We start from the raw sequence: 17,033 nt of genomic DNA on the forward strand, positions 1-17,033 counted from the left end.
ACACTTTCTCTCATGGGAACACTGCCTCGTCTTGCCCTCTACCCTGTTCTCTATTGTTCTTTCATTTCTTGCACAGCCTTATGACTCGTTATGACTCGTCATTACTTCTTTATTGTTTCACCCTTGTTTTGGCGCAGCCTTCGCGCAGCCTTGTGGCCTTTTCTTATTGTTCTTGTTGTATTGCCTCATCGCTCGTCATCCTGACTCATTGCGGGATATGTAGGTTGTAGTTACAGTATATAACTTAGGTAGTTCGCTCTGCATGTTCCTCAGCTTGACCTCTTTGTCAATTCATCACTCTATTCATTGCTCCAACCCAGTGCTCAACGTCTCTCATCGCTCTCACTCCTCTTTATCTCGTTAACCGTTCACCTTATCTGGTTTCTAGTTTGGTTTAGTGTTCGCTCTTCGCGACAGCCTGATTGCCGATAGGCTGCCAGAGACCGCTTGCTGCCGATGTAAAATGGTCGAGAAGAGCGTTCGGCGGCGGGGTTGTTGGAACCTGCGGGAGCGAGCTCAACCTGGCGCTGCGTATAGATTGAAAGCTCTCGTTTGCAGTCAGCCAGCCTCTCTTTGGTTTCTTTAAGGTCTGATTTACAAGTTTAGTCGAACCATTACAAGGCGGAAATGAATTGACTTACCCTCAATGAGCCTCTTGAGCTTCGCATCACGGCGCTCGATTTCCTCGCGGGCCTCCTTCAGTTCCAACTCAACTTCATGGAGCCGGCCTTGAATCTGGACGGGGTTCAGAACACCGCTTGGATCCGGGTTCCTAGAGTATTCCCCGCGAAGGATATCGCGGAAGATGGGGTCTTTGAGGAGTTTGGTGAAAAACTGGAATGCTTTCCCGTAGGGCACCTCCAACTCCCCAAGAATGACGGTGATAATGTAGGCGTCTTTCCAGGGGCACGGTCTTCCCTTCTTGATACAGGGAGCGCAACCAAGACCCTCCGCCGTTAACATGCAACCACCTGGAAACTTAATGCACTCTTCATGATTGCAGGGCTAGGGAAACATTCAGCGAGGCAAGGAGTTCAAGGAGCCCTACAACTTACACCGCCGATGTTGTCAAAGAACCAATCCTCGAATCTATCTCGGTCATGACACGCAGAGTTAACCGCCGTGAAAACGCGAGCTCGACCTTCTTCGTATCCTCCATCCCACTTCGCCATTTGATGAAAGAAGAAAGGTTATGATTTGGGAAGCATACTAGTAGTGACCCCGAGAATTAAGTATGATGAGGTGAACGATTGACTATGTAAGCGGACCAAATAAAGATGGCGCTCATTCGACGTCCTCTGCGATATATTCCCTTGTCCTCAGACGCCCGTCCCTAATTTCCTTGAGCATCCTGCGAACGTATTTTTGAATGGCAGCAAGGGCGGCAAGCGAGTCTGATATGTTTTCGCTGTGGTCATCTTGAGCATCCGACGGCAGTTGGTCTGTGTACTCGTTGAGCCATTCGAGCCTTGGTGTGATGTCTGCTATGTGGAGATTGGTCGTGGTCGCTAGATTGTAGAGACGTTCAAAGACTGTAGAAGGAATGAGCGAGGAGGTTATACAACCAGGCAGCACTCACCATCCTGCATATCCTTGACAAATTCGGCCTTTTCCTGTACATATACGTCTGTCATAGCGTTTGGGGAACCGGTGTAGGAGGTAAAGTCGATAAAGATGACGCCATGAAGGGACAATGAGCACAGTACCTGGTTTCTTTCCCACGCTTCCATGGGCGCTTGTCTTGGCGCGAAGTCTTCGTGATCAAAGTCTTCCTCGATGGTGACCGTCTGTCGGCTGTGCGTGCACGGTCAAACCTTGCGATCGTCGACGCCTTGAGAAATTTCAAGTATAAACGACGTCATCCTTGGCATGGGTGCTTGATGTCATCTTGGCATGGGCATTGACTGAGTGGCCACTGCTAAGGTGACCTACGTAAAGCGCTTGGTTGATACTTGTCTGCGTCAGTATTGGATGGTTATCGTTTGGAGAGGGAAGACCAAGCCATGCATGGCGTCACAGAAGGGAAGTTCCGCGCAGAGTCACCAATTGTCAATCGTAAGGTATGTATGCGATACCTCGGGGTAACCTTGCCGGGACCTCTTGCTGAACTATGTCGGAGGTGGGGCTACGCGTTATCCATGGGGAGGGTTGCCAGTGATTCCTGAACAGGTTAAACGAGGACTCGGTGTAGACCCTCCTCACTTCTTGGCGGGGTGTATCGACGAAACTAAGGCCCAAGAAGCTAGGTCGTTGGTTTTTCTTGAATTATTACAGATGCATCGCTGCACTGTGACTACAGGCTACTCTGAGGATTACGAACGGGCGTCAGTGAACAAGACCTACAAATTGCTCCACCGTGACTATTGACTACCTTTCCCTCTGAGGATTAGGAACGGGCGTTGGTGAACATGACCTACAAATCAAGTTAGGCCATCAGGATGCTCTTTCATCACACCAGTTGCTGATTCCTACCAAGGCTGTGGGTTGCATGGCGGTGTATTGCCAAGAGCTATACCATCAGCGAAGCGCACGTTCAGTGACTCACTCCCTGCCAAGTGGTTTATGGGTGCCGCCAAGCTGGCGGTATCGACAATGTGCATTTCTTGGCTTTTGCCTTGTGATAATTAAAGTTCTAGACAAAGGACATAGTTTTAACGTGTTTTATCAGTGGTAGTAGTCTAGTGGTGACAGTGCATGCTTTATAGTAAGCACTCTGAGGTTCGAACCCTCTCCTGCCCAAACTGAAGAGTAGGCCTGGTGCGTGTGGGCATACACACGCACCAGGCTAACTCTACAGTTCTTTTTTTTTTTTTTCCCTTTGCTTTTTGGCCTAAGCCGTGAAAAGGTAACTATCTAAAGTCTGTCCAACGGGAGATCTAAACTATTTCAATCACATCCATTCCATCTCAAAGGAATCAAATACGCACCCACAAAGCAAGCAACTTGGAAACGTCTGTGACACCGATCAAGCTGCGATCAGCCAGAGCTCCGAGTCCCCTGGTGTGTATCGGCGTACGAACATCCGTTATTTACGGTGGGGCTGTTGTGGACCCGCGACTACGGTGGTAACCTCTCCCGTGGCTGCGATCACCCAGAGCTCCGAGTCCCCTGGTGTGTATCGGCGCACGAACATCGCGTTATTTACGGTGGGGCTGTTGTGGACCCGCGACTACGGTGGTAACCTCTCCCGTGGCTGCGATCACCCAGAGCTCCGAGTCCCCTGGTGTGTATCGGCGCACGAACATCGCGTTATTTACGGTGGGGCTGTTGTTCACCCGCGTCTACGGTGGTAACCTCTCCCGTGTCTATTCATAGAGGCGACGTCGATACCAAAGGGCCACCTTGCTGAAAGCCTGCCTCGTCCACATCTTCTTTTTGGTGAAAAGGTAACTATATAAACTGTCTCCAAGGGGAGATTTAAACTTTTGAAATCCCATTTATTGCACGAACATCGCGTTATTTACGGTGGGGCTGTTGTGGACCCGCGACTACGGTGGTAACCTCTCCCGTGGCTGCGATCACCCAGAGCTCCGAGTCCCCTGGTGTGTATCGGCGCACGACCATCGCGTTATTTACGGTGGGGCTGTTGTTCACCCGCGTCTACGGTGGTAACCTCTCCCGTGTCTATTCATAGAGGCGACGTCGATACCAAAGGGCCACCTTGCTGAAAGCCTGCCTCGTCCACATCTTCTTTTGGGTGAAAAGGTAACTATATAAACTGTCTCCAAGGGGAGATTTAAACTTTTGAAATCCCATTTATTCCAACAATCCAATCCGTAAGCACAAAGCGAGCAACCCCATCACCTAGAGCTCCCTTCGTGTGTATCTGCATACGAACATCCGTTATCTACGGTTGCGGTGTTGTGAATGGCGAATGTGTTGGTAGCCACTCCCCCGTCTAGCTAGCAAGGCGATAGCGATAACGAAGGGGCAGCTGGCCAAACCCCGACATATTTTGGTGAGCCTCAATGTATGGCATTTCGCCTTGCGTAATTTATACCTGGTTCCAATGAGGCTATATTTACGTGACAGCTCGCATCGGTTCCAAATTGGTGGTATACACAGTGGGTTTGAACGGCATCTGTGTTATTTGTAAGTAGAAGATTTGTGTGGAGGTTGCTGACCTATGGTTGATATGATATACACTGGCCAGCTCTCCGGGGCTCTGCCAAACATATACTACTCAGCCGATTTCTTGTTTCTCACCTCCTTGTCATGTTTCACATCTATAAAAGCCTCTTTATAGACTTTTTGCCTCGGCACGACTGGTCACAAATTACGACAGGCTTCCTCCCCTTTAACAGGCTATACTGGCAGGAAAACTACGCGGAAGCTCCTTAGGGGTTCAAGTCATGGCGTACATGCTGCCGGTAGATGTATGGTCCCTAATCGGATAGCCAGGGACCGTTAGCTTTGCCACAGGTGGCGACTTTAGTTTAGGAGCTTAGGTAGGGCCCCGTTGGCTATTAATCTTCTAGTCAGCCGATACAATCGAGGTAGTTAGATTGCTTTTCAAAAGGGTATGCTACAAAAGCATAACCGACTGAGGGTGCCTAGGCGCGACCGTGGCGCGCACATTGCACGGTCAGGTCCGTGCCGATAGGCATGGTTACCCTTCCGCGCTGAGCATTGAGAAGGCTCCCCGAGGGGCACGTGTCCTGCTTTCATTGATCCCCCCGAACACCGATAGATACAGTCCGCCTGGCATGCGTCACCGGGACATGACAGGGCGGCCCTACAACCTGTACCCTATGGCCGTAGCCTGTTGGTGCACACCAGGGCAGCTAGCACAGACGTGGTACACAACAGCATGACCTGGTACACAACTGCATCTACCCTGTAGATAACGGCGACAGCTTTTCCCAGGTGGTCACTCTGTACCGTTGATAACGATATTAATTTCCTGTGGTCTCTCCGTGACTATCGGGTAAAAGCTATGTAGCAATGTGGCTCTTTAGCGCCTCGTGTGGCAAGTACCCACTCTGACATGGTCAAAATGCGGTTTTATTGGCGCCTGGTGCTCGCTTGGCACGCGGCCAGAAATACATACGCCTAGGGGACCGTGCTATAATTTCGTTGCAGATGGTTACCGGTTACCCCCAGTATATAACCTGACGCAATCTGTCAGCGCACCCTCTCTGACCTTCCTCTCCAGCATGCCTTTGACTGACATCGAACGTGAGGTTTTGGGGGCTGCTTGGTCCAAGAGCGTGTTCACGAACGTCGCAGTAACGCTCCCCACCGCCGGTATGTGATGGTCCCAACAACATCCCCAGACTGAAACCTTATAATTGGGCACCATGGCTAGGAATCCACATATTCATGTCTCTCTACGTCCTCTCGATTCACATCGAGTCACCCAGAGACGTACGCAAGCGACGAAGACCGTACATCCTCATCTCGTTCATTCTAGCCACCCTCGTTACCCTGATTGCGGCCCTCGAGGCGTACCAAATCTACGATGCTTTGGCTACGGCGCAGAAGTTGGGTGTTGTTGAGTTTGGCGACCTGTGGCCTGGGGGTCTGCGACATCCTGGACTTGAGCGATGGCAGGCGGTTCTGAGAGGCGTTTGCTTGCTTGTTGGGGTTGTCGTCGGGGACGCGCTTTTGGTTGGTTGATTTCCTTGATGGATACTTATTATCGTTTTGAGGGGGCTTACCGTGGTCATCAGTTGTATCGATGTTATGTTGTCTATTATGACAGGAGGTGGCTCTGCGTATTCCCTGCTCTCACGTACCTCGCATCCATCGGTAGGTACGAGCACACGACTGTCGATCATGTCTTTAACTTCATCCATACACTTGATCCTCCAATTTTTAGTATTCGGGATCCTAACAACCCAATCCACCCTCCGCCCTCAATCGAACTCGCCAAACCTCATCAACGCCTATCGCGCCGCGTGGCTTTTCACGACCGTCGGAGTCAACGTCCTTGTCACCTCCTTCGTCAGCTTCCGACTTGTAAGGCTTGAGAGGCGAATTAGAGCGGAGTTCTCTCCTGGGGGGTTTAGCATTAGAACATCGATCTACAGCGCGGCCTCGAATTTGCTTATCGAAGCTGCTGTGCCTGCAGCGTTGTTTGGGGTGATTTTGGCGGTGATTTATATACTGATTCTTGTGGAGCCACACCCGACGGCGAGGAATGCGCACCTTGGGACGCTGGTTGTCCTTGCGGCTTCGCAGGAAGCTGCGACGGCGCTGTATCGTGGGTTCATGGTGAGTTCAAGTTCTCTCGGCATCGATACTTTCTCTACTCCCAGGCTTGGAGGAGGATCTGAAGTACTTTGTATTTAAATTCTCCAGTTCCTCTCGCCTCAGATGATCGTTTTCAGGGTTATGACGGGCCGGTCTTGGGCACGGCTGGAGGATACGCTGGTGACGGTATTATCTGCGACTACAACCGGTTCGGAGGTCACCTTCAACTTCAATGCTCGGAGGAAGGCAAGTGACGAGGTGGACAGGTTCGATTCGAGGGAAGGGCCAGCACCTATAGAGAGGGGGGAGTCGGATGGGAGATCTGTAACCGATCGGGGGAATCGTGACGTCTGAAGGCATTGCCTTGGTAGGAGGGGTAAGAAGTTTAACGTTCAGGCTTTTAGCTTTAGGGGCTGAAGGAAGTGGTTAATGAGCGGTGTGTACTACTAGACTTGAAGCTATGCTGAATCCTCTCTCTCTCCCTTGGCTGTGCGCTATGTAAAGAGTTAACGTCAGAAAGGAGGATCATTCTCTCGAAGGCGCCCGCACAGCGTATAGTATGATACTGCCATGGACTCCACGAGCATATCTGTTCAAAAGCAGGTCGATAAGGTGGATGGAAGGCGACGACTCGGAAGATACTTATACTTTGTCGCTAACTCGATCGATGATGGCAACTTTGAACAGGGCCTCATTCCATCGGCCTTCAAGGCGTGCCTATCATTGTCACCTGAGAAAGGATCCTCATGGGGTCCTATTACCCTGTGCTGATTCTTCTCGCTTGGCTGTACGCCATGTACTAGATTAACGTCAGGACTCAGAAGGGATCTCAAACTTTATTTAGCCAACCTGTGCTAAGGTGTGTGGTATTATGTTATTCTAGTGACCTGCGTGATGCAACGAAGTGATTTCCCTTGCGGCGTTCGCACATAGAGACCTTTCACGATGGGTGCATCATTCCGATTTAAATAAGCCTGGTTTTACCAAACAAGTATTAAGTATCGAGCGCACTGGATACTGGGCTGGCGCTTAATCGAAGGCCCGCACAGCATTGAGAATATACTGCCGCGGACTCCACGAAGCGCCTGGTCCAAAGCAGGTTGATAGGGTGGATGGAAGGCGACAAAGTTACTCGTATCAATTCTCGAAGGCAGCCCCATGCCTCGGTACCTGCCCATACCCGACCTGGCGACGTCATCTTCCACCTGTGATCCAAGACCCCCCGTTTCCCGCCCTTCTCTTCCTGGAAGCTGGGGGTACTTAAGATAGGGTTTAAGTCGACGGGGTGATCGATGGGAGGGCGTTCAATGTGCAGTGATTACTAGTAGGAAGACGCCCTCAGAAATGTCAGACTATCCGCCTGAGCAACTGGAGTTCATGGGAGGATGGGACGCCTTGGTTGTGGTGTATATTCCCGCGTTGGCCTCTCTCGCAGTCGCAGGTATGTCTCTTCGTCCACCGAGATATCGATGCTATCACCAGAACTCAAACAAGGTACCCTTTTGTAGCTGTCGAGCTTTTCATGTGCTTCTACGGCCTTGCGCTTCACCTTGAAATTCCAAAGCAAGAGAGGACGGGGCGCGGGCGATACGTCGTCGCGAGCTTTGTCCTCACGGGATTGGCGTGGACCACCGCGATCGCACAGCTGATATCCGCGTACTTCATCCTGTTGGACATCTCCCCCCCTCCTATGGGTGGTATCAGCCAAGTGATTGAGAAACAGTTGTCCACAGGAATGGCGCTCCTACGAACACTCCCTTTTGTTATGCAAAGGTGGATTGGGGATATCTTGCTTGTTGGTCTTTCCATTTCCGTCCATCGTAAATCTTGATCTTATTGCTGCGCTTTCTAGGTTTTCCGATGTTATATGATTTGGCACGGTAGAGCCCCGCTGGCGGTTATACCCATGTTCACTTTCTTGGTGTCTTTCGGTATGTCTTTATCACGTCAATCTTTGATCCTCCCAGCTCTCTGAAAGTAAAGTCGTCGACAGGACTCAGCATCGCAGCGTCCCTGCCCATTGCCAAGTGGGAACCAACCCGGGATACCATCCTCATCTCGATCGACGCCTTCGTGTACACCGCACTACATATTTCCGTCACCACACTGATCACCATACGCCTGTTACGCGCTCGGCGTAACCTGGTGGAGATACTTGGCGGAAGAGACGACAAGTTGTACACACATGTGATCGCGATGCTGGTAGAGTCGGCGGCTGCGATTGTTGTATTCGCTATCCCGCGCTCCATCATAGGTCTTGCAAGGCTCTCTGGGACTTGGGGTGCCAGTGAGAAAGCTGGGAGTATCGTGGATATCGGGTACTATGCCGTCGTTGTGAGTATCTCCAGCAGTCCATTTCCCCACGCTCCCCCGACGTGGTCTTGAGGCTGATTTTCCACCTATTCCTTCTTCCGCAGTCTCTCACTCCGCAGCTCATCATGTTTCGAGTGGCAAGTGGGCGATCGTGGGTTAAGCACCCGTGTACATTGTCGGGTAGAAGAAGCACAGTTCTATCGCGAGAGATCCAGTTTGTCAAGACGAGGGACTCTGGGGACTGTCCAGAGTCAGACACATCGGCTCGGAACACACTGGTTTCGGCTACTTAGGAGAGAGGCACGAGGAGAAAAGTGACAGTACGTAGTTCTTGAGCATGTATTTACATGGTCTCTGAACGATACATCCGGGAACGATGCGAACGCGAGTATGGTGAACTCCGCAACTTCGGAGGGATTACCGACGAAGCGAAATTCAGGTGGCGAGACAAAGGGGAACCGTGAGTGCATCACTGTCGGGTTGTCTGGAGGCTCCACTGACATCGACGTTTACAGAAAACCATTTCTTTTCCCCAACCTTTGGGGCTGGCCGACGGGCGATTATGCGATCTGGTTCGTCACATCTGGATCAGATGAAACAGATATCCAGTACTTTTTGGACAACCGGGACGCTATCCTCGATCGCTATTTGGAGCTCATGGAATTCCCCCAAGAAGAGAGGGTGTTCATCAAGACGCGCTTATTCAGGTGGCATCGGCATTTGCCCACAGGAGAAGAATACGGTGTCCGCAGGCTACCTCCAGACGCCTGCTTGACGACGAGATCCCTCCCTCAGTCTCCCAGCCTTGAGCATGACCAACTGGAGTCTGATTAGGATAGGCCCCATTTCGACCAAACCCCGAATCTGTATGTTCCTAAATCGACCCTGCTCTCTTCTGGAACTAGGATCTAGGTGATTCTCTACTTTCTTCTCATCTCATCAGTTTCTCTTTAGCTTCGCCTTTAGACGACTGTGTTTGACCCAAATGACTTCGCCCTCAACACGACCGGAGAGCGGTTCCCCTCGAAGCTCCCGGAAATAGGGTGCCCTGGATTACTCCATACTCGTCAAGGGACAATATTGGACTAGTATAAGTAGAGTACCTTTCTGATGCGAGGCATAATCTCTTCTTGCTCGTCCAATTACACTTGGTCATAAGCTACCGAAGGCACCGATGCTTCGACACCTCTCAACAGGTCCCATCGGCTCGTGGGAGTGGGACACACCTCGTAGACTAGCAAGGAGATGGTTCGCATCGATTGCAATTGAAGCGAGAGGGAGGCACAATAAGTATCTATTCTGTGAGGCTAATTCGACTGTGGGAGAGGGAGAATGAGAAATATGATTCATATCACTTGAACTGGCCCAAGCTGACCAGGTCAGACTTCTAAGAGAATCCACTGATACCATCTGCCACGGATAATTCGCGACTGACGGCTGCCAGCAGGTTCCTGTACTAATCCAATGAGCCTAATTGAGATACTTCAAAGAGTACAAATATACTGTGGGACCTGAGGACTTCGACACCAGTGACCTTCAGAATACCCTCGTACATCATCCTTCCAATGTCCTCTGTCAACATCTGGACGGCCAATTTAATCCAGGCCATGACGTCCATCGACATTGCATGCACAGGTACGTGCCATAGCCTTATTCCCTACTTATGGTTTCTCATCGGATGTTGACCATACGAACCTTCCGATAGCAATCGCACTTTTCATGTGGACCTACAGCGTAACTATCTTCAGCGAGCTCACCGAAGAAGAGAGATCAGGGAGGCGACGGTACCTGGTAATCAGCTTCATGATATTGGCATGTTCCTGCATCTCCTCCATCACCAGTGGAATAGAGAGTCACCGCGCTGCGCTGGAGACTCTCCCGTCTTTGGATAATTTTCAGGACGTTTTCGAGAGCAGGTACAATGGTGTATTGATGAAGACGTCGAGTGTTACATTGTATCTCCAGGCATGGATTGGCGACGCCCTATTGGTACGTAGTAGATCAGGTCTATCCAAAAGGAACCCTCCTCATCGAATCGCTTGGTTGTGGGCAGGTGTACCGGTGCTTCATTATATGGAGGGATCGTTTAGGGTTGGCAGTTATTCCCGTTCTGATTTATATCTTATCCATGGGTAAGTGTACACCCCCACTTCAAGTGTTAGCCAAGGTGCATGGTCTCACTCTTTGACTCACAGGAGTTGGAATACGTTGTCTCGTACCTGACTATGATACCTGGGGATTCGAAGAAAGCGAGATCCGACTCATCCTCGAGACAGTAGACGCCTTCATCTACCTCATCCTCCACATCACCATTACGGCTCTAATCGCCTATAGGCTTTTGAGCGCCCGAAATCACTTGATGAAGGTTCTGCCAAACGCAGATGATAAGCCGTACACCAGTATCGTCGCAATGTTCATCGAATCGGCCGCTGCTATCACCATATTTGCAGCCGGATATGCGATCACCAACCTACTAGCCGGTTGGCCAGCATACCAAGCAAACAGTATTTTCCTGATTGGATACAACGCCTGTATCGTGAGTATCGACTTCAATCTACGTGAATAGTCCTGATGGAAGCATAATCAGACTCTCGTTCCTCAGCTCATCATCTTTCGCGTCGCCACTGGTCGATCGTGGGCTAAGCACCCAGGAGAAGAGTCAACCGCTCTGTCGAAGCAGATCCAGTTTGCGCGATCGGATAAAACAGGGGACTTGGAGTCAAGTCAAAGCACAGAATGAATAGATACGGAGTATCACGTCGTCATTTTCCTATTTTATTCTCCATCTCGTACAAGTGAACAAGTCGGCAGTGAGACGCAGCAAGATATTGTATGCATGTGTGGGTGAAAATCTCCTCTCCCCGCACCATAATAGGAGCTAGGGAGAGGGAAGCGATATATAGGGATGGTGCGGATGCTCACTGTTGGGTGAACGACGTCGAGTTTGACAAAGGGTCGGATGGAGTTCTGGGATCGTAAACTAAACGCCCAACGTTCGGAATCCTCAACATGCCAAATGTTTGCAACTACCAGACACTGCCAGCTGGACATATGTCCTGGGCCAAGTCTGGCCTTCCCGCCGCCAATCCGACCAACAGTCTATTTCCCCGAGGAGGTTCCCCCCTTTCGACGTCCTGCCCGAGATTTCCTAGGTTTCTTTGGGGGCATCGGCCGTGATTCCATCCTGTTAATCCACTCCTCTACACTGATCGGCGGCCACATCGCGTTAAACTCTGCATCCCAATACATACCTACCCTTGGATCCCACTCCCAGGTCCCGGTGACGATCACCAACCACTTGGCGTATGCGTCAAATTCGGCTATTTTGTCGGTATCGCAGGTGGGGGAGTAATCGAGGTCGTTGATGTATTCTTCAAACCACCACGTGGAGGGTGGTGGTTGATGTCGAACTGGGGTGATGAGGTCGTGCGTCGGTATGGCTGTAGACGCGGGCAGAGCGACGGGCACATGTACACCGGGTCCAGCCGTCGGTATACTAGCTGGGAATGGGGGGTACAATAGATTTTGAGCTGGATCTTCCACTTGAGCCAAAAGGTCGTTGACGTAGCCATAGCAGCTTTGGGACGACATATAGTATGTCTCGCTTCGACGGGAGTTCCGCCCTAGTATAGCGTAATTAGCGCAGTAGGAGACTTCCCACGGGCCCGCCCTTCCGAATTCCTAGCCTCAAGGATCGAGCTCAGCAGTACTTAAATGGTAGTAACTACAATGCACGACATAGGCATGAGTCACGGAACACTCAACATGAAAACAACGTGGTTACCTTGTGTTCTGTGAATCTGTGCTTTCACCTAATCTCGAGCTCAAGGTTAGACTCTTGATAGAGCACGGCAATCAAACTTCAAGCTATTGTATTGAGCGTAACTTTGTTCTCTATAGTACAAGGCTGTGCTTCAACACCATCTTTACCATAATTGAGAGGCTTGGGTGACATTCGGGCCTCGAGGCGGCGACTGAAACTCGAAGGCGGCTCTTCTAGTCCGCTACGTCGCCTCGTGTTTTGTGAAGGAACTCTGTTCTCCCCGAGCGGACAATAAAAGCTTCGTCTAGATACAGTACCCTACACGAGTTCCATACGTTTCATCTTTTCTGGATATAACCATGGGTCTTCAACGCTCTTTCGACTTCAATCTAGACTCACAACCCCTACGTACACTATACGAGTACCACCTCCCCACTGCGCGATAGTAGCTCCTCTAGGACAACTCAGTCAGCAATAACCCTGCACCATGGCCTCCCAATCCACAGTTCCAACCTCACCATCCTCGACCGGGGCGATCGCCTCCCCTCCTATCAACCCCCTCCAGCTCGCCAGAGTAACGAAGAAAGTAATGGACCGCCTCGCGCCCTTTTGCGGTATCCAGCCCCTCGCCGACCACGGCCACTGCTCCACCGTCGACCTCCACTGCAGCAGGTCCACCAGCAGATTCGGCGGGTCCGAATCCTCCGCCTCTCCCTTCGGTTCGCCATTCTCATCGCCGTCGATTACGCCCAGCCCTAGCATCTCGGGGCTGAATATTCAGAATCGCACTCGGAGCGGCTCTGGCTCCGGATCGCTATCACTCAAGCAGAGTGGAAGTCATACCCCGTCTTTAACTCAAGCTCCTCACACCACATCCGGATCGCCTCATACCCCACCTCCGGGTATTGGAACCAAGACGCCATCGACACCCTCGATACGCGCCGTCGTCTCCAAGCTCCGTTCACGCGTCGCGAAGCTTATCGATGCTCTGGATGTGCACATGAAATCGTGCTGTGCGGCGTACGAGATGTGTAACGAGGCGCTGGACGGGCTTAAAGCCTCAGAGCCATCGGCTAGCAACGATTTGGCCAACGAAGCGTCGGACAGGGTGAACTTGAACGAAGAGGGGCTGGACGGTGTGAACGAAGCGCCCAAGTCGACGTCGAACGAGCAGGAGAAGCAGGTCCTCCTCCTAAAATACGCATCCATAAGCCTGAAGCTTGCCCAACAAACCGAGAAGGTGTTTAGGGATGTCCGTCAGAGCGTGTATAAGGTGCGTTTATCGTCCTATCATTCGCTCCCCCTTCTCTTCGTTCACCACTCACTGCACCACATCCCTCTGGACTAACCCACCATTCCTCCTCGTCGTTGTTTGCAGATTGCCGCCCAAACGAAAGAAACATCCACCACTTCGAATCCAGTCTACGTCCTCGTCCCACCCGGACCCGGCCAACCCCCCACCCTCCGAAAACCACTCAAGGAGATCAGTCTGGACCTCGTCGCCAACCTTGGTCTCTTCCAAGAGTTTACGAGGATGGTGGAGGAGAGTGTGGGGTGGTGGGGATGGGTATTGGGGGACCTTCAGTCGGAAGTTACCGTGGAGGGAGAGAAGAATAGACAGGACAACGAGGAGGAGGGTCGGGAAAGCGAGGATGCCCAGGGAGAGAAGAACAACGAAAGGAGAAACGTGGAATCGCTCCTTTACCCTTCCAGATCGAACCTCCTCGTCACAGAGCACGCAAGAGAGTGGTGGACCAAACAGCGAGAAGAGTGGCAGACTTATCGCGACATCGTGAGTGTCCATTTAGGTCCATCCATCGAACCTTGTGCCCACAGACATACTGACACGTTCCATTCGCAGATAAGCACGCTTCAAGACCAATACCCCTCCCTCCTCCCACACTCGACAAGAGCCATGAACGGGGAGATCTTCGACACCCCCGCGAATGAACGATCGCACGACGACGAAGATGAAGAGATCGAAACGCCCGAAGGGTACATCCGCGTCTCGCGGAGGAACCCTGTGCATCCGGGTGCCCAAACCTCGTCTCCGTCGGGTGCTCGAACGCTCTTCCGAAGATTATCTTCTCCCAAACGGTTTAGGAGTATGTCCCAGTCGCCCAGCAAGGGAGAAAGACCAGCGCGAAGGGGTTCATCGATGAGTTTGAAGAACCTTGTCGTCGGCGACGGGGAAAAGGATTCTCGAGATCCAGACCTCAAGTTGAAAGGGTTTCTGATGTGTGGATCGGGCAGTGGGAGAGGGATTGGGATTGGGAAGACGGCAACGATTCAGAGAGACGATGGAGCAAAGCGATCAAAGAGCTGGGTCAGACGAGGGCAGCAATCGACGACAGAAGGGAGCGACGGAGGTGATGTTCAGGATGGAAAACCACAGGTGAAACGATCTAGGTCGTTGTGGAGGAGGAGAGGTGGCACCCAAAGCGAAGATGTACACGTATCAGCTTGAGCTTGTGTGTATTGTAGATGCAAGGTCGCTGCCCCTGGTCGGGATATACTAGAACGATAGAGTCATAATTGCGAGAACAGGGAGCCACGGTGGTGGTGGTCAAATTTCAGCCCAATGGCCAGAAGGAAGGCGGTACCCTGTACGTACCCTGGATGTAGTCGAGGCCGTTGCCAAATCGTAGCCAAACAATCAGAGGGTTTCGATCGAGTTATATAAGCACGCCCCATGCTTGGCGGGCGCTTCGCGTTCAGAGCTCGTGTTTGCCTCAAGGCGTAGCGTTGATCTATCTGGCACGTCCAGCAATGAGGAATACATGGAGGAATCCACGAGATATGTTAACGTAGAGAGAAACGTCATTAAACCACTGTTTCATCCCCGCTATATATAATGTAACACCACAGGTTTACGCTACATTTAACACGGTCGCGCGGAAAGGTACACCGGTTGAAGGCCTTAATTAATCAGCGAGCGCGGATGTGCCCACTGGACCCTCGCTGCTCCTAATGGGAGGGGTCCACATCAAGCATTCACCCTCCCCCAACGCTGGCTCCCTCTTCTTAGTCTTCATATGCCGATGCCACTTAAACAACTTGGTTTTAACCAGCTCCTTCTCGTCCTCGGTCAGTCTCAAGAGGTCCATAGCCCGAGCGAGTATACCGTCCCTGTGCTTATAAAAATATTCCAGCTCGCTGCGGTGCATTTCGGGTTCTGTACCGGTGATAGACAAAAAGTAGATGATGTAGTCTCCTGTCACCGAACGGCAGAACCTTGGGGCCATGAACGGTTCACTGGGCATACCAGTAAGTAGTGCGATCAGAGGACATGCACTTGTGGAAAGGCAGAAGTTCCTACTCACGGTTCGCCCATATCGTGCCACCTACTGACTACCTCAATCTCGATGTCATTAAAACCCATGCTGTCGGATAACCGACCAGCCAGACTATATGCCCAGTGCGCAGAGACCGGGAAACCCGCGAAATAGAGCGGGACAGGGATAATCCAGTGGGGGTCGACGGTCGAGAGAGGCTTGACAGGGAGGCTCATTACGTTGGTCTGGCTGGAAAAGTCTATGCTTGGAGGAAAGGCCTCCCTGCATCTGTTGATTCAACCCGTCTTCAAACTGAGATAGATCCTGGACGCGGTGGGGGGTACGCACTTTGAGTAATGCTTCGTATAAAGAGCCATTCTAATTCTTTGGTACCGTGACATCGTGGGCCAGAGAATAAGAGGTTTATGTAGTGGAAGACTTGAACGCTGGCGATAGTCGGATCGCAGTGCCAGCTATTAGTATATCTATGCCAATGAACTTCACATCACGTGTCAAGCACCTTGTTTACCGACTGGGGCCTGCAGCGTTATGCCAACGTTGTACACCGTACGTTTTGGGTAAATTTTGGAACCGATTGATTGACATGACGAGTCACACTGGTTAGAACCCGGGTGACGTAGGGAACACCTTGCCCGCCATCTCGAGCAAAATCCTCCCGTGTGGACACAAAGGTTCGAGCAATTCATGGAGCTTCATTGAAGTTCGAGGTAGAATAATAATCGCAAAGCCCTGCTACAATATCGCTACTCCTTCACCGCTGGCATCGAGTTCGTATCGAATGAAGCTCGATTCATACATATTTCAGGTGGAAGCGTCTCATCTTTGTGTGAGTGTCGGTACCACTTGACATTGTTTAGAACAAATGCTTGCTCCTGTTGGCTAAACTTCATCATATCGCAGAAGAGCTTCAAAATCTCAACTCGGTGCGTGAGAAATCTCTGCACCTTCTGCGGTGGCGAGAAGTCAGCGACGAAGTATATGAACGCGTCACGAGGGATGCAAGAGATTATGGAAGGAAGGATAAATGGTTCCCTGGGCGACGGATATGTATACATAAGTATAAGCTAAACCGCTCTTTTGATCGAAGGAAGTGTTTCGTTACTCACGGGGACTGGCGCCTTTTCCATTCATTCCCGAGATGGGATGGGAGCATGCTAGCGTCATTACATCCGATATTATTCAAATGACCGCGCAGATACCAATTGTTTATGAAGAACCCGACGCCGTAGAATGGCCTGGCGACAACCGCTGGAATCGACGATGGCTTGACCGGAAGCTGAGGTGGGACATCTGGCGGTCCCAACTCGACACTCAGCGGGAATGCTTGGTCGTACCTAGAGGATGAGTTAAGTGTTAATGAACTGAGGAGGGATTGAGGAGGAGGATACTCGCAGTTGGGGATACTTTTTGATGAATCGTACAGTGGCTCCTACTAGCGCCATGGTTGTTACACGGGTTAGTCGTGA

The 17,033-nt window shown here is 51.3% G+C and overlaps 9 protein-coding genes across 9 annotated transcripts; 5 read left to right on the forward strand and 4 right to left on the reverse strand.

The window, feature by feature from the left end:
- Positions 1-368: 368 nt before the first annotated feature.
- Positions 369-1,172, reverse strand: CC1G_07247 (hypothetical protein; the record flags this gene model as incomplete). The annotated part of the gene is made up of 3 exons (XM_001840465.1): positions 369-589; positions 642-1,005; positions 1,056-1,172. The coding sequence occupies 3 exons, from the start codon at positions 1,170-1,172 to the stop codon at positions 369-371; spliced, it is 702 nt and encodes a 233-aa protein (XP_001840517.1).
- Positions 1,173-1,284: 112 nt separating this feature from the next.
- On the reverse strand, positions 1,285-1,634 carry CC1G_07246 (hypothetical protein; the record flags this gene model as incomplete). The annotated part of the gene is made up of 2 exons (XM_001840464.1): positions 1,285-1,532; positions 1,580-1,634. The coding sequence occupies 2 exons, from the start codon at positions 1,632-1,634 to the stop codon at positions 1,285-1,287; spliced, it is 303 nt and encodes a 100-aa protein (XP_001840516.1).
- A 3,522-nt stretch (positions 1,635-5,156) lies between these two features.
- Positions 5,157-6,549, forward strand: CC1G_07245 (hypothetical protein; the record flags this gene model as incomplete). The annotated part of the gene is made up of 5 exons (XM_001840463.2): positions 5,157-5,247; positions 5,309-5,610; positions 5,673-5,751; positions 5,822-6,216; positions 6,304-6,549. 5 exons carry the CDS (start codon positions 5,157-5,159, stop codon positions 6,547-6,549), a joined length of 1,113 nt encoding a protein of 370 aa, XP_001840515.2.
- A 990-nt stretch (positions 6,550-7,539) lies between these two features.
- CC1G_07244 (hypothetical protein) lies at positions 7,540-8,580 on the forward strand (the record flags this gene model as incomplete). Its single annotated transcript, XM_001840462.1, has 4 exons — positions 7,540-7,636; positions 7,704-7,990; positions 8,048-8,126; positions 8,189-8,580. The coding sequence occupies 4 exons, from the start codon at positions 7,540-7,542 to the stop codon at positions 8,578-8,580; spliced, it is 855 nt and encodes a 284-aa protein (XP_001840514.1).
- Positions 8,581-8,855: 275 nt separating this feature from the next.
- CC1G_07243 (hypothetical protein) lies at positions 8,856-9,342 on the forward strand (the record flags this gene model as incomplete). The annotated part of the gene is made up of 2 exons (XM_001840461.1): positions 8,856-8,968; positions 9,024-9,342. 2 exons carry the CDS (start codon positions 8,856-8,858, stop codon positions 9,340-9,342), a joined length of 432 nt encoding a protein of 143 aa, XP_001840513.1.
- A 731-nt stretch (positions 9,343-10,073) lies between these two features.
- Positions 10,074-11,248, forward strand: CC1G_07241 (hypothetical protein; the record flags this gene model as incomplete). The annotated part of the gene is made up of 5 exons (XM_001840459.2): positions 10,074-10,143; positions 10,214-10,497; positions 10,562-10,640; positions 10,704-11,044; positions 11,096-11,248. The coding sequence occupies 5 exons, from the start codon at positions 10,074-10,076 to the stop codon at positions 11,246-11,248; spliced, it is 927 nt and encodes a 308-aa protein (XP_001840511.2).
- Positions 11,249-11,607: 359 nt separating this feature from the next.
- On the reverse strand, positions 11,608-12,099 carry CC1G_07240 (hypothetical protein; the record flags this gene model as incomplete). Its single annotated transcript, XM_001840458.1, has 1 exon — positions 11,608-12,099. One exon carries the CDS (start codon positions 12,097-12,099, stop codon positions 11,608-11,610), a length of 492 nt encoding a protein of 163 aa, XP_001840510.1.
- A 659-nt stretch (positions 12,100-12,758) lies between these two features.
- Positions 12,759-14,738, forward strand: CC1G_07239 (hypothetical protein; the record flags this gene model as incomplete). The annotated part of the gene is made up of 3 exons (XM_001840457.2): positions 12,759-13,544; positions 13,650-14,063; positions 14,133-14,738. 3 exons carry the CDS (start codon positions 12,759-12,761, stop codon positions 14,736-14,738), a joined length of 1,806 nt encoding a protein of 601 aa, XP_001840509.2.
- A 457-nt stretch (positions 14,739-15,195) lies between these two features.
- CC1G_07238 (hypothetical protein) lies at positions 15,196-15,782 on the reverse strand (the record flags this gene model as incomplete). The annotated part of the gene is made up of 2 exons (XM_001840456.1): positions 15,196-15,526; positions 15,595-15,782. The coding sequence occupies 2 exons, from the start codon at positions 15,780-15,782 to the stop codon at positions 15,196-15,198; spliced, it is 519 nt and encodes a 172-aa protein (XP_001840508.1).
- Positions 15,783-17,033: the final 1,251 nt, after the last annotated feature.

The sequence above is a fragment of the Coprinopsis cinerea genome (genome assembly GCF_000182895.1).
Source record: "Coprinopsis cinerea okayama7#130 chromosome 6 map unlocalized cont3.6, whole genome shotgun sequence".
NCBI classification, from domain to species: domain Eukaryota; kingdom Fungi; phylum Basidiomycota; class Agaricomycetes; order Agaricales; family Psathyrellaceae; genus Coprinopsis; species Coprinopsis cinerea.